The sequence below is a fragment of the Centruroides vittatus genome, unplaced genomic scaffold, assembly GCF_030686945.1.
Source record: "Centruroides vittatus isolate TY-2023 unplaced genomic scaffold, ASM3068694v2 contig_563, whole genome shotgun sequence".
Classification (NCBI taxonomy): domain Eukaryota; kingdom Metazoa; phylum Arthropoda; class Arachnida; order Scorpiones; family Buthidae; genus Centruroides; species Centruroides vittatus.
Window position 1 is genome coordinate 505,667 of NW_027122334.1, and position 12,439 is coordinate 518,105.

The 12,439-nt window shown below is 27.1% G+C and overlaps 1 protein-coding gene across 1 annotated transcript in view; it reads left to right on the forward strand.

Annotated features, from left to right (window-relative positions):
• Window positions 1-295: 295 nt before the first annotated feature.
• Window positions 296-12,439, forward strand: part of HisRS (histidine--tRNA ligase) — a 36,629-nt gene continuing 24,485 nt past the window's right edge. Inside the window, exons 1-3 of the mRNA XM_067274745.1 lie at window positions 296-485; window positions 6,655-6,741; window positions 11,407-11,526. Of these exons, the coding sequence (XP_067130846.1) occupies window positions 393-485; window positions 6,655-6,741; window positions 11,407-11,526 (300 nt within the window). The 5' untranslated portion in view covers window positions 296-392. The remainder of the gene's footprint in view (window positions 486-6,654; window positions 6,742-11,406; window positions 11,527-12,439) is intronic.

Below are 12,439 nucleotides of genomic sequence, written 5' to 3' on the forward strand. Positions count from 1 at the left end.
GCTCGACTACTCAAATTTTCACGCGGTTTCAGAAAATGGGACAATTTTGCGTCCCAGAGTTCATTTCGGGGACACCGGGACTCGTAACTCTAAAAAGGGACAGTCCCGTTCAAAACGGGACGTCTGGTCACGTTAAATATACAGCAGTTAGATTTTTAAATAATATTAATATAATTTTAAATTATAGTAAGAGTTCATCTATAAAATATTTAAATTATTACGGGTTATATTTCAACTGTAAATAACAAATAGAATTTAAATGTGTCAGTAACACAATAATGTTTTATGACGTCATTAACCTGTTTTTATCGGTAAGCGCCCTCTTCCAAGAATGTTATTTTCATTTGTAAATCCCGAACTTAGGTCTGTTCCACGTGTTTGATATTAAAAATATGGAAGTTAATAAATCTAAATTAGAAAGCGATATCAAAAAGCAGGGCGATCTTGTTAGAAGTTTGAAGGCTCAGAAAGCCCCTAAAGAAAAGGTAATTTCTGAAACAAGTAATTTTGATATATTTATCAAATTAGGTTTTATGCATAAAGTATGTGAAAATGTATGAGTGTTTTCAATTGTTATTTCCTGTTGTTTTGGGTTTAAAATTCATATTTATGAATAATGATACCTGTCTGTTTCTAAACTTATGTCATTTACCTATGATATTGCATCATTTGATTCACATAAATCATATAAATACTTTATAGATCAGAATTACATTTACTTATAGGTCCAGATGAGTTACTAAATCATTTTTAATAGGTATTTAAATTTTTCAAATTAAAAAATATTATTGACAGTGTTTTAGTTTTAAATTAAATGAATGTAAGATACAGTATTGTAAATAAAACTGCTTTGACCTTTTAATTTAGGTACTTTTTAACTGAAGGAATATTTAGTTGTTAGTATTGAAGATGACATCAAACTTAGTTTCATTTAATTTAATATCAATTTTATAATTTTGTAGTCACTCAAGTCACTAATTTAGAATTCCATTATATAAAATGCTATTAGGACTTTTAAAATGATTCTCCGATATCAGTGTATTTACTTTATATATCAATGGTCTTTTAAATGAATTAAAATGAATGTAAATATTCCTAAATATCTAATAAATGTGAAGATATTTGAAAAATGAAGCTGAAATAAAAATATTTTGGTAAAATACAACATTCATTTACATTAAAGTAACTTAAGAGTAAAAATATCATATATTCATTTTTTAGAAGATAAAACAAATACTCTATAATATATTACATATATCATGTGTCATATGTATATACTAACTGTTACCTGCAACTTTACCTGTGCAGATTTTGCAAGCAAACACCAGTTATATTCAGTATTTCAACAACCATAGTAATTGTTATATAATACCTACCACTGAGAATAATGAGAATTGCTGAAAATCAAACGAACTGTTTTCAATTTGATCAATTTTCTGGAATGTTTACAATCATTCTATAATCGAACCAATATGCAATAACAAATTCAAATTTAAAACGGTTCAAACATTTGGTTAAAAATCGAAATATATAAAAATATTTATAACAATGTCTGAAATGTTATCAATTTAATACACCTGAGTACTCAATGAAGACTAAATGTAGTTAAAAACAAAAAAATTGCATCTAAAATTGTACAGTAGAAGCCATTTTTCAGGTTAAGCCTTAATGCTCTCCCTCTCCCCCCGTGGAGGAATTTCGAAAAATCCCTTCTTAGTGTGCATTTTCATGACATATCCTGTGTACCAAATTTTACCTCTTTAAGTTCAGCGGTTTGTCCTGGGTAATGATAAATCAGTCAGTCAGGACAAGTAATTTTATATATTTAGATGATTATGATGTTGATATATTTGATGAGAAATTTTTAATTGAAATCATTTGTATTCATTTAATTTAAAAAAAAATAAAATTTTCTCAAGCATTTATTTGAAATAGTGTTTAAAAAATATTTCAAAGTGACGTTAATAAAACAAGCAGTATCTTACTTATATAAATATTCAAGTTTTAAAAAAATTGTAAATACATTGTTACTTTAAGGAATTAGTTTTAAAATTTTTAACATATAATTCTTCATCTTAAACATTAAAATTTTATGTTATCTCACTAATATAAATGCATATAAATATAATATTAATACACTTAATCTTATATTATTTGTTTTTTAAGGAAAATGCATTTAGCAGTTGTATAGTAACAAAATTTTGCATCTATGATGAAAAGTAAAACCCCTTTATATATGGCAAAAATAAATTTCTTGATATACAAATATGTATACATAAAATTTCAAGCTGGTTTTTCCAAATTATATGTAATTATTATTATATGATTTAATAAATAAAACAAAAAATGTTGGTACTTTCAGTCAATTGATGTTTGTAGTCATATACACATTGGCCACACCCTTGCTATGCCACTGATGTTTAGAACAATTTTTTTGTAATATAATATGAATAGCAGTATATTAAATAATTTAATTAATATTTCAGTTACAAAAAGGAAATAATACTTTATCAATTCATTTTTTTCCTGCCAAAATCAATATATTTTTCTTATATATATTTTATTTTATGAGTTATTTTATTGCTTTTGAAAATAGCATTTTGTTTTACATTTTTAATTATAATTTCATTTAACTTTTAATTTTTGTTCTTTTAATTGTTATTTATTTGCTTTTATTGTTTTTAAAATATTTTTAATTAGTAAGTTCAGATATCTAACTACTTTTACTATTATTTTAGAAATTTTAATGTTAACTAGAGTCTTTCCTTTTCATTTTAATCATATCTAAATTTTAAATTATATCATATAATAAAGTTCTTTATTTAAGTTTAATGTGATATTGCTTTCTTGTGTAATTTAAAAGATAACTGGTTCAATAACCTGTTTTAAGGATTTAAACCTTTTGATGAATTCTTGCATATAGAATACAGAAGTATAAATTGAAATTGTGCAAGTTAGTGCCATTTTGTAATTAGACCATGTCTTCAATGTTCCTTCTTGTGTAAAAATGTATTTTTCAACAAGTAAAACTATTCTACTTAGATGTTTTAAAAGGAAATTTAATACATCATAGTTTTTTAATATCATGAGGATGTGGAGTTGTTTACCTTAACCTTGTTTCAGAAAAACTGAATGCAATGTAATATACTTAATCTAGAAAAAGGAAATTTCTAGTGTATTAAAATTATGATTTAATGTATAAGTTAACAATATTTGAAAACATTTGAATAATTATTATATCTCAATCTTTTATTTTATTTTTTACAACTATTATTTAGAAATTGCAATTAATTATAATTACAGTGGAATTTACTAAATTATCTACTTTTATTTATAATTATAAATTTTTAAAAGTATTTTTTGACATTAAATTCAGTTATAGACATTTAATATTAAAATTCAAATAATTTTTTTTTACTTTCTTCTATATAACATTTAAAAATAATTATTAACCAAATGATCCAAATAATAATTATTATAATTGACATTGTAAACAAAAACAAAAAAATTATAAAACAGAATTATTTATTATTTATAGAAACAATTTATTAAAATTTACTCAGAAATAATTGTTTGCATTTTTGCTGGTAAAATTTTATCAAATTATGCATATTTAAAAAATTTGTAAAAGACTTAAAACAACATAGAATTTACAATAAATAGTATCTTAGTATTTGAAGAAATAAGACTAAGACACAATACATTAAAAATTTTTACAAAAAAATTAGTTATATGAAACTAGAAATACAAAAATTATAACATTATTCAATGTATTGTACAAGAAAAAAACGTTTATTGGTCACGTCCTCATGATTTTGAATAGTTTACTATCAAATAATATATGCAGCTACTATTTCATTTATGTTAAAATTTTAGCTGAACCCCTCACATAATGTAAAATCTTCAATGGCCACTTGCACCAGCTCAATTATTATTATTTTTTCATTTTAATATCTGTTATATTCCTATATTTGATGAAAAGAATACAATTACTTTGTACAATGTATTTTAAGTTCAATGTTTTCATATTTATTGAGATTTCATATAGATACTCTTGAATAATCCATTACAAATAAGGATGTCCCGATATCAGTATTGGCAGATACTGATACTTTTCTTCGATATCAAGTACTTTTTATATTCAATACTTTTATATCCAATATTGAAACTGTATTGATACTTTACTTTGGGTATCAAATCTGGTATTGTTACATTTTTCACAAATGGGTAAGGTCTGCCCAAAACTGGATTTTGCAGCCGAATCAGAAACTGAAATGGAATTTTACACTATTTTCAGTTAAATTCAGTTAATATTTTTTATATTAATAAAAAATATTTATGACCAGAAATCAATAAATTTATTATGTCAAATTTTGTTTCAAGAATCTGTATATGCTTAGAATTCTGATTACTATTTATAAATACTGGTACTCCTCACTTTACGACCTATCTGCTTAACGACCACTCGCACTTATGACCAATCGAGTTTCGACCTGTAATTCGGGGAATCCCCTTTCTCAGCTTGAGTGTCGATCAGTGGTGAATGGTGACATGCGCACTAAGTGTACTATAATAGGCTTGCGCATATTATAATTGTCTTATAGTAGTATAATAGGCTAATAGTGTACTATAATAGTCTTTTTATGAATAAATTTGAAGTTTGTTGCATAATTTGTATAATTTTACAACGATCCTATACTTCTGGCGCAAGCTCCTCACTTATCGACCAATTTGCTTAACGACGTAGTCGTTGGAACGAAACTCAGTCGTAAAGTGAGGAGTACCTGTATTTAGTTAAACATAATGCAGTACTTTTGTTTTTTATTCATCTTGGACCATCAGGGATGTTTCAAATGAGCTACAATTTGTATACACTTGTTTGCACTGACATTTGTAAAATTTGAACATAATAATTTTCAATGTAAAGACACTGTTTTACCTTTTTACCAACCATTTCTTATCTATCCCTATTTCATGCATAGTAGTAGTACTCACAGAGTCCATTAACCGGACTGTATATCTGGGACTTCCTTTGTGTACATAAAACATTATATGAGTGTAAACAGAAGTACTGACTGATGCACTCACTACTGAACCAGATAGCAGGATTCAATTTTTTGGAGTAACTAACAAAATATTAATTGCTTCTCTAGGGTTTACTCAGCTTTCATTGTAATGAATACAGTATACCTTTTTCTCTTTTTATGTGATTTTGAAATAATGTGGTGACAAAAGAAAACTAATCTTTCTTTTTATATGGTCAATTTTTTACACAGAGGAAATCAGTTTATTTGAAAATTTTTAAATTTAACTTTTTGTTAAAATTGTGTTATTGTTAATAAAGTTACTTTTTTATTGAAATCAAGAGTTAATTTATCTTTTTTAAGCACAGTACAGTACTTTATGTACATCATAGAATACTGTATGTTTCCTATTCTACCTTGTGTTTACAATATTTATGTACAAATTATCATAAATGATGATAGAATAAAAATGTTCATGTTTCCTTTGTAAATTGCTTAATTTTTCCTTCCATTGAAGTTGTGGATTCTATCAAGCAATTTTCTATGGGGTGTATGTACTGTACATTTTTACATGATTTTTTTTACACAGTGTTTTTGGAGTGTATCCTCTGTGCAAAAATCTGTAGCAATAAAAACAACTGGAAGGTGATGCAACAGACTGAACAGTGACAGCCAGCAAGATTTCTAGTTTCGATACCTGATACCGATACTGGCCAGTATCAATGCTTTAAGACTGATACCAATATTGATACTGGTATCGATAATTAAAACTACTCATGATACCAGTATTGATACTTTTATGGTATTGGGACATTCTTAATTACAAATCATAAGTGAGAGTATCCTATAGATTAAAAAATCAAGCAAAGTGTAGGTTTTTTATTTTTTTACTTCTGCCCTAAAGGCACTAAGAGGACCTTTTAATCAAGCCAATGTAGGTTTAGCCAGGCCCACTATAGGGCAGCTGTTGGAGAGGGCTTAATATATATGGGATGAACCATCCTCCAAAAAATTCCTGGAGTTTTTCAACTTGTCTGGATTCATTTCCAAGTTCCATAGCATTAGGCTGACGCCTTAACCTCTCAGGCATTCAGCTGTTGTAGTGTATGTTATTGTTGAGCTCTTATTTATAGATTATGAAATTTAATAATTAACTTATTTTTCTAAAAAATTTATAATCTTGCATACTGTAAAATAAAAAGCTGTTTACATTTAGGGCAGTAGATATAAATGACTCATAGAGGTAGGGTAGATGTACCAGTTTTGGCCAGTGTACCAGTTCTGGCCAGAAAACAAATTTAACTTAAAAATATAATCACCACATATTCAAACCTGTCCAATGAAACAAACTTTTATTGTTAACTGTGTGAACAGTTAACAATAAAAGTTTGTTTCATTTGTGATTATATTTTTAAATTAAATTTGTTTTCTGGCCAGAACTGGTACTACACTGGCCAAAACTGGTACATCTACCCTAATTGAACTTATTTTGTCTATAAATTTATTAGAATTTAAAAGCTCATACAAGTAAAAAAATGCTTTTAACAAAATTACAAAACAATGCAAATTATTTTATTCATTCTCTATATTTCAAATAAATATCTATTAATTTCATTTTATTTTAATATAGATTGATGAAGAAGTTTCCAAATTGTTAGAATTGAAAGCCTGTTTGAATGAAGAAGGCCAACAAAAGTTTACTCTTAAGACACCAAAGGTATCAGTTTAATAATTTCTAATAAAAGCAAATAAATATAATAAAATACAATTTTTAATAATAAGTAAATTAACTAAATTAAATTTCTTATTACTTTCCCAGCTGTTATATATAACAGAGGAAAAGTATGGAGATCAGTCAAAAAATGACCTCCAAGATTTTTAGATTTTTGAATTCGGGACATCTTAAAATGTTGAGAAATGCAAAAATAATTTGGTGGTAATTTTTGCATACGTATGGTTGTGTATGTAGGGCACAATTTTGTTCATCCTCTTTGAAGCTTAAGCTCTTGTGCTTTTTTTCAAAAATTTCTGAAATATTGCAAGTAGGTTTGTTTATTAGGGGGATTGATTCTATTAAATTTTGGCAATTAAAGATCAAGGGGGTGGGGAGATAATAGGGGTTGTGTGTGTCTCAAGTAGGGTTGGACGTAATGATAATTTTACTCATTATTAGCATTTAAAATTTTTTATAAAACCCATCCCTACCTTCTAATTAAGCTTTTTGCCATTTTATAATAATTAAAAATATAAAAAGTTTTTTAATAAAATATGATAACAGATGGCATCAAAAATTTTAAATGTTATCAGGAAAGTTGAGCAATTCGTTGCTGGTTTATTTTATTGGAAATCATTGCTTACATTAATTTATACTTTAATAATTGATAATGTTTAAAATTAGCTTGAATTTAATTGATCATTATTATTTATTTATTGAAAATGGAATTTTATTTTATATGTGATAAAAGTTATAAAATGCTTTTCATTTATAACTAATAAGTTTTAAGAAGATTTTTAATGAAATTTACCGATTAAATTCAAATGTTTATTAACAAAATCTATTATTGGGCTATAATATCCTTAATTAGTTGAAAAAACTATTTTAACAATGATTATTTTAAACAAACAACTCTACAGAAACTCGATACATTATAATAAAGCCAACCACTGCTGTATGCCATTGGGCTATATAATGGCTATATTAATTAATAATAAATTACCAAACAATTTGACCCTAGAGGTAGGCATTAGGTGCTATCTCATAATAAATTTAATAATTATAATTTTAATTAAAATAATTTAGATTAAACTGGAAGAAAAGAATCTGCTCAGAGTGGGACTTGAACCCACAACTGCCACTTACCGCGTGGATATGTTGCCAATTACACTACCCGGATCTCTGGTCTGATCTCATTTTCCATTATGCTATAACCATTGTTGGTTACTACGGTGCCAGCAGGGGATGCATCAAGCCATCGTCCTGTAATTGTTTGGTAATTTATTATTAATATAGCTGTTATATAGTCTGATGGCATACGGCAGTGGTTGGCTTTATGATTATTTTAATATTTTTAATATATTGAAATTTTTTATATTAATATTAATTTATAAGTTAATATATAAATACTATAAATATTCATAAAACATATACTTGATCAATTATATAAACAAATAATTATTTTGTGCTTAAACTAGTGCTTATAAATCACTATAATTTAAAGTAAATAATATGTCATAACAAAGATTTTAAATTCATACAATAATACAACATACTTATGTTATGACACAAGACAGCTTGACCTTCATGCCAAATATCAGATAAAAGGAAGGAAAACTCACTAAGTATGGTGTTAACAGTTTTTTATTATCACTAATGCTTTCAATGAACTTATGTTCATCATCATCAGGAGAACAAAAATTTAAAAATAGAATGCAATGTTCTAACATAAATGAACACATATTTAAATTAAAATTAAAAATTGTTTTGTGCTAGATGTTGTGATGTCATGTAGTGCATGCGTGGATATAGACCCACATTAAAGGTGTGATAGCAGATGTATATCACTATTTAACCATTTATATAGGGCAACCCATATATTGGGCAGGTCAAGGTTGCATGGTTCCAAGGTTGCATGGTTCCAAGATTGCATGGTTTCAAGGTTGCTGTAAGGAGATATTCCCATGTATACATGAGTTTCTATTGCTGCAGCATCTGAGTAGCATTGTTTGAACCATAACAGGCTGTAGTTCTGTTCAAGCACCATTTTTTTTGCAAGCTCCTGGTGTCATTTTGTTTATTTTATTGCTCAGCGTTGCCGCTCCTGATGGCCACACTATTGTTATTTCATCTAAAAGTTTTTAAAAAATAAACAAGAAATCATCTAACAGACTCACATCAAAACTAATTTAAAACTAGCAGTGACTAATATTTAACCAAATATTTCTAATATATTATGTTTGCATTAGTGACAGAAGTCAAATTAAGTATACTTATGTTAATTTATAACCATATGTGAATAAATAATTGATTTATTTGCATGTTTTTCTTTTCTCTTGTGTGCAGGCTGTGTCAGTTCAAACGTTTTGAATGTGGTTCTTAGATAGAAAAAGGTTGCCCATTCCTGCTGTAAAGTATAATAATACTTGGTTGTTAATTATCATAATTTAAACAATTTTTAATCATTACCTGAAATGAAAAATTAATTTTGTTATTAAGTGTTAAAGAATCATTTTAAGAATTAGAAATTATGATAAATTTCTCTTAATTCTGATACTGATTCCAATTTATCATCCCATTATTAGAATTTTTAGAAGAGAAATAGTTTTGTTTATAAAATATTGGGTTGTTCGGAAAGTAATTTCGTTTTTTTATTACTAGAGGAATTAGTTGTATTTTTACCAGCCAATTTCATTTTAAACCTCATTTTCATTATATATTTTGACAGCTGACATTTTAAGGCTTATTTGTAAAAAATTTGGTTTGATTCTGTACAATTGTTTTTTTTCGGTGTCCCATCAAATATGGAAAATCAAAAGCATCATTTTCAGTATATTTTGCTCTTTTATTACCAAAAATCAAAATGCTGTTCAAGCAAGAAAAAAGTTGTGGTACATGTATAGAGATGATGTGTTGAGAGAAAGAAAGTGCCAAAACTGGTTCACAAAATTTCATTCTGGCAATTTCAATATTGAAGATGCACCACATTCTGGATGGCCTATTGAAGCCAATGAAAACAAAATAAAGGTACCGATTGAAGCAAACTGCTGAATAACAACACGTGAAATCACTAAGAGATTAAATTTGTTGAATTGAACTGTTTGTGATTACTTGAAACAAATTGGTTTTGTTTCAAAGCTCATATGGGTTCCACGTGTTCTTAAAGAGAGATGCTCTCTTTGGTTGGATATTAAGGAATTTTTTTTTTTTTTTTTGCTTTCACCAGACAATTTAACAATTGATTTGAAAGTGTACTGTCATCGAGTAAACAAATTGAGTAATATCATCAAACAGAAAAGGCCAGAATTGATCAACAAAAAAGATGTACTGTTTTACCCATGATAATGCCAAATTTCACACAAGTTTGGTAACTTGTCAGAAACTGTTACAGCTTGGATGGGATGTACGTACTACCACACCCACCTTATTTGCCAGATCTGGAACCCTCAGATTATTGTTTGTTCTGGTTTTTACAAAAGTTTTTAAACAGTAAAACATTTACTTCAAATGAGGATGTCAAAAATCACTTGGATCAGTTTTTTGTAAGCAAAAATCAAAACTTTTATGAATGTGGAATCATGCTACTACCAGAAAGATGGCAACAGGTATTTGACCAAAACAGTCGATATATAATTCAATAAAATAATTATAAGAAAATTGTTTTTTTCCCATGAAAAAAAACGAAATTACTTTCTGAACAACCCAATAATAGCTATATTTGATTATACATTTCAATTACACCAATATAAAATAAAAAACACATTAGTTGATTTTTTACAATGCTGTGGAGTAGTAAGTACACAAAAGCTTTCACTCTGACTCCTTAGTTTATGGTACCTGCAACTCTGATTTTTTGATTTATATATCAATATAAGAAATAAATAATAAAAATAATAATTATATACTTTTTATATTGACTGAAAGCATGCAACATACAAGGCATTTTATCATTGGGCTGCAATTTGAAAATTGTAGTCCTATAAATTCCCCCTGTTGTCTGTCCATCTGTCTTTCCTTAATTTTGAGAATGGAGTTAGAAAATTTGAGACCAGATTTGGAAACCTTAGGGGTAGGAAACCCCAATTAACTATATATGAACTTCTGATGCTGGAATGAAACTGGAAGTCACATTATTTCAATTCAATAGATGACTGGCATGACTATTGTTAAAGGAAAAGTATGATGCCCCTGTAGGACAAGACACTACAGTACTAATTTGAGATTGAGAACATATATTTTAAATTAAATAAATTAAAAATATTATTAAAAATTTCAGCTAGGTATTGTGATGATGTCATACTAAATAATTGCTTGTTGTTAATGTGAATCATCAGACTAGTTTTTAGAACCATAACCTATTAAAATTTGATTCTAAATGCTATAGATATGTCATGATGGCATTTTTTATTTTTGTATTAAAGAAATTACAAACATTCAGTAACCTTAAAGCTTAAAGAAAGGACAAAACTTAGAAAATAAAAATGATTTTATAGTTTTATTAAAACAGTTTAAAGTAATAGGTTATAACTGAAAAATGAGTAATATTTTTATTTCATGTAGATTTTTTTCTTTTATAAAAGATATGCAAATTGCTTTAAAAGGAATATTTATAAGCTGTTTTTATTTTTATAATATATTTGGATTAAAAATTTAATTTTTCTTTTGTAGGGAACAAGAGATTTTGCTCCTCAGCAAATGTCAATTAGAGAAATTGTTATTCAGAAAGTAGTTGAATGCTTTAAAAGACATGGAGCTGAAACCATAGACACACCAGTTTTTGAATTAAAAGTAAATTTTTAAGATTTTTATTTGAAAAAATAATTTAATAAGAAAGTACAGTTATAATAATAATAATGTATTTAATTATAAATAAAAATAGAAAATAATTATAAATTACATTAATCTTTCAGTAGAAATAACTTTTATATAATCAATAGTGTAATTACAACTGTAAGCATTTATGGTACATCACTAATTACATAACACCACAATTTGCTAATCACTAGATGATTAATTTTTGCTATGTTATAACAGTATAAACAGTAATAATTATCTTATATTTATAATATACTAATTGACAAAAAAGTTACACACCCAGACAGTGCCAATCAGAGGGGGGACAGAAGGGCAGCTGCTCTGGGCCTTGCTATATTAGGGGCCTCAACTTGGCAACTCAATATGTTAGACAAAAATATAGGAGAAGGCAAAGTGATTTGCTAAATTTTAACATTTATAAAATTAAATTCTAAATTTCTGTAGGAGGAGAAAAGCTTCTGTAAAATAATTAAATGTAATAATCCAAAAAAATATTAAATGCCATTGACATTATTTTCTTGTCCACAATTTTATTTCAAATTTTGAAGTGCCTCTAAAATATCAGTTGCCCCAGGCTTTGCATTTTCTTTGGAAGGCCCTGCACCCAGATAAAATTGCCTAATTACCTCAAATTTCAGCATATAATTATCTCAGACAGGTATGTAAATGATTACAGTTGCTGTCTTATTACACAACAGGTAATGACACCAGAATGCTTTAAAATAACTCCCTGTGTATCTTATATAAATGCTTGCATAAGCTCACTGTGTTCAGAATTTTTAGTGTAATTTTTATTCAGAGATCTTCAAATGCTAGGCATGCTTGTACAGTCAAAAACATTATGTGCAGCTGACAAAGTTTAAGAAAGGCCACATCATTGGGCTAA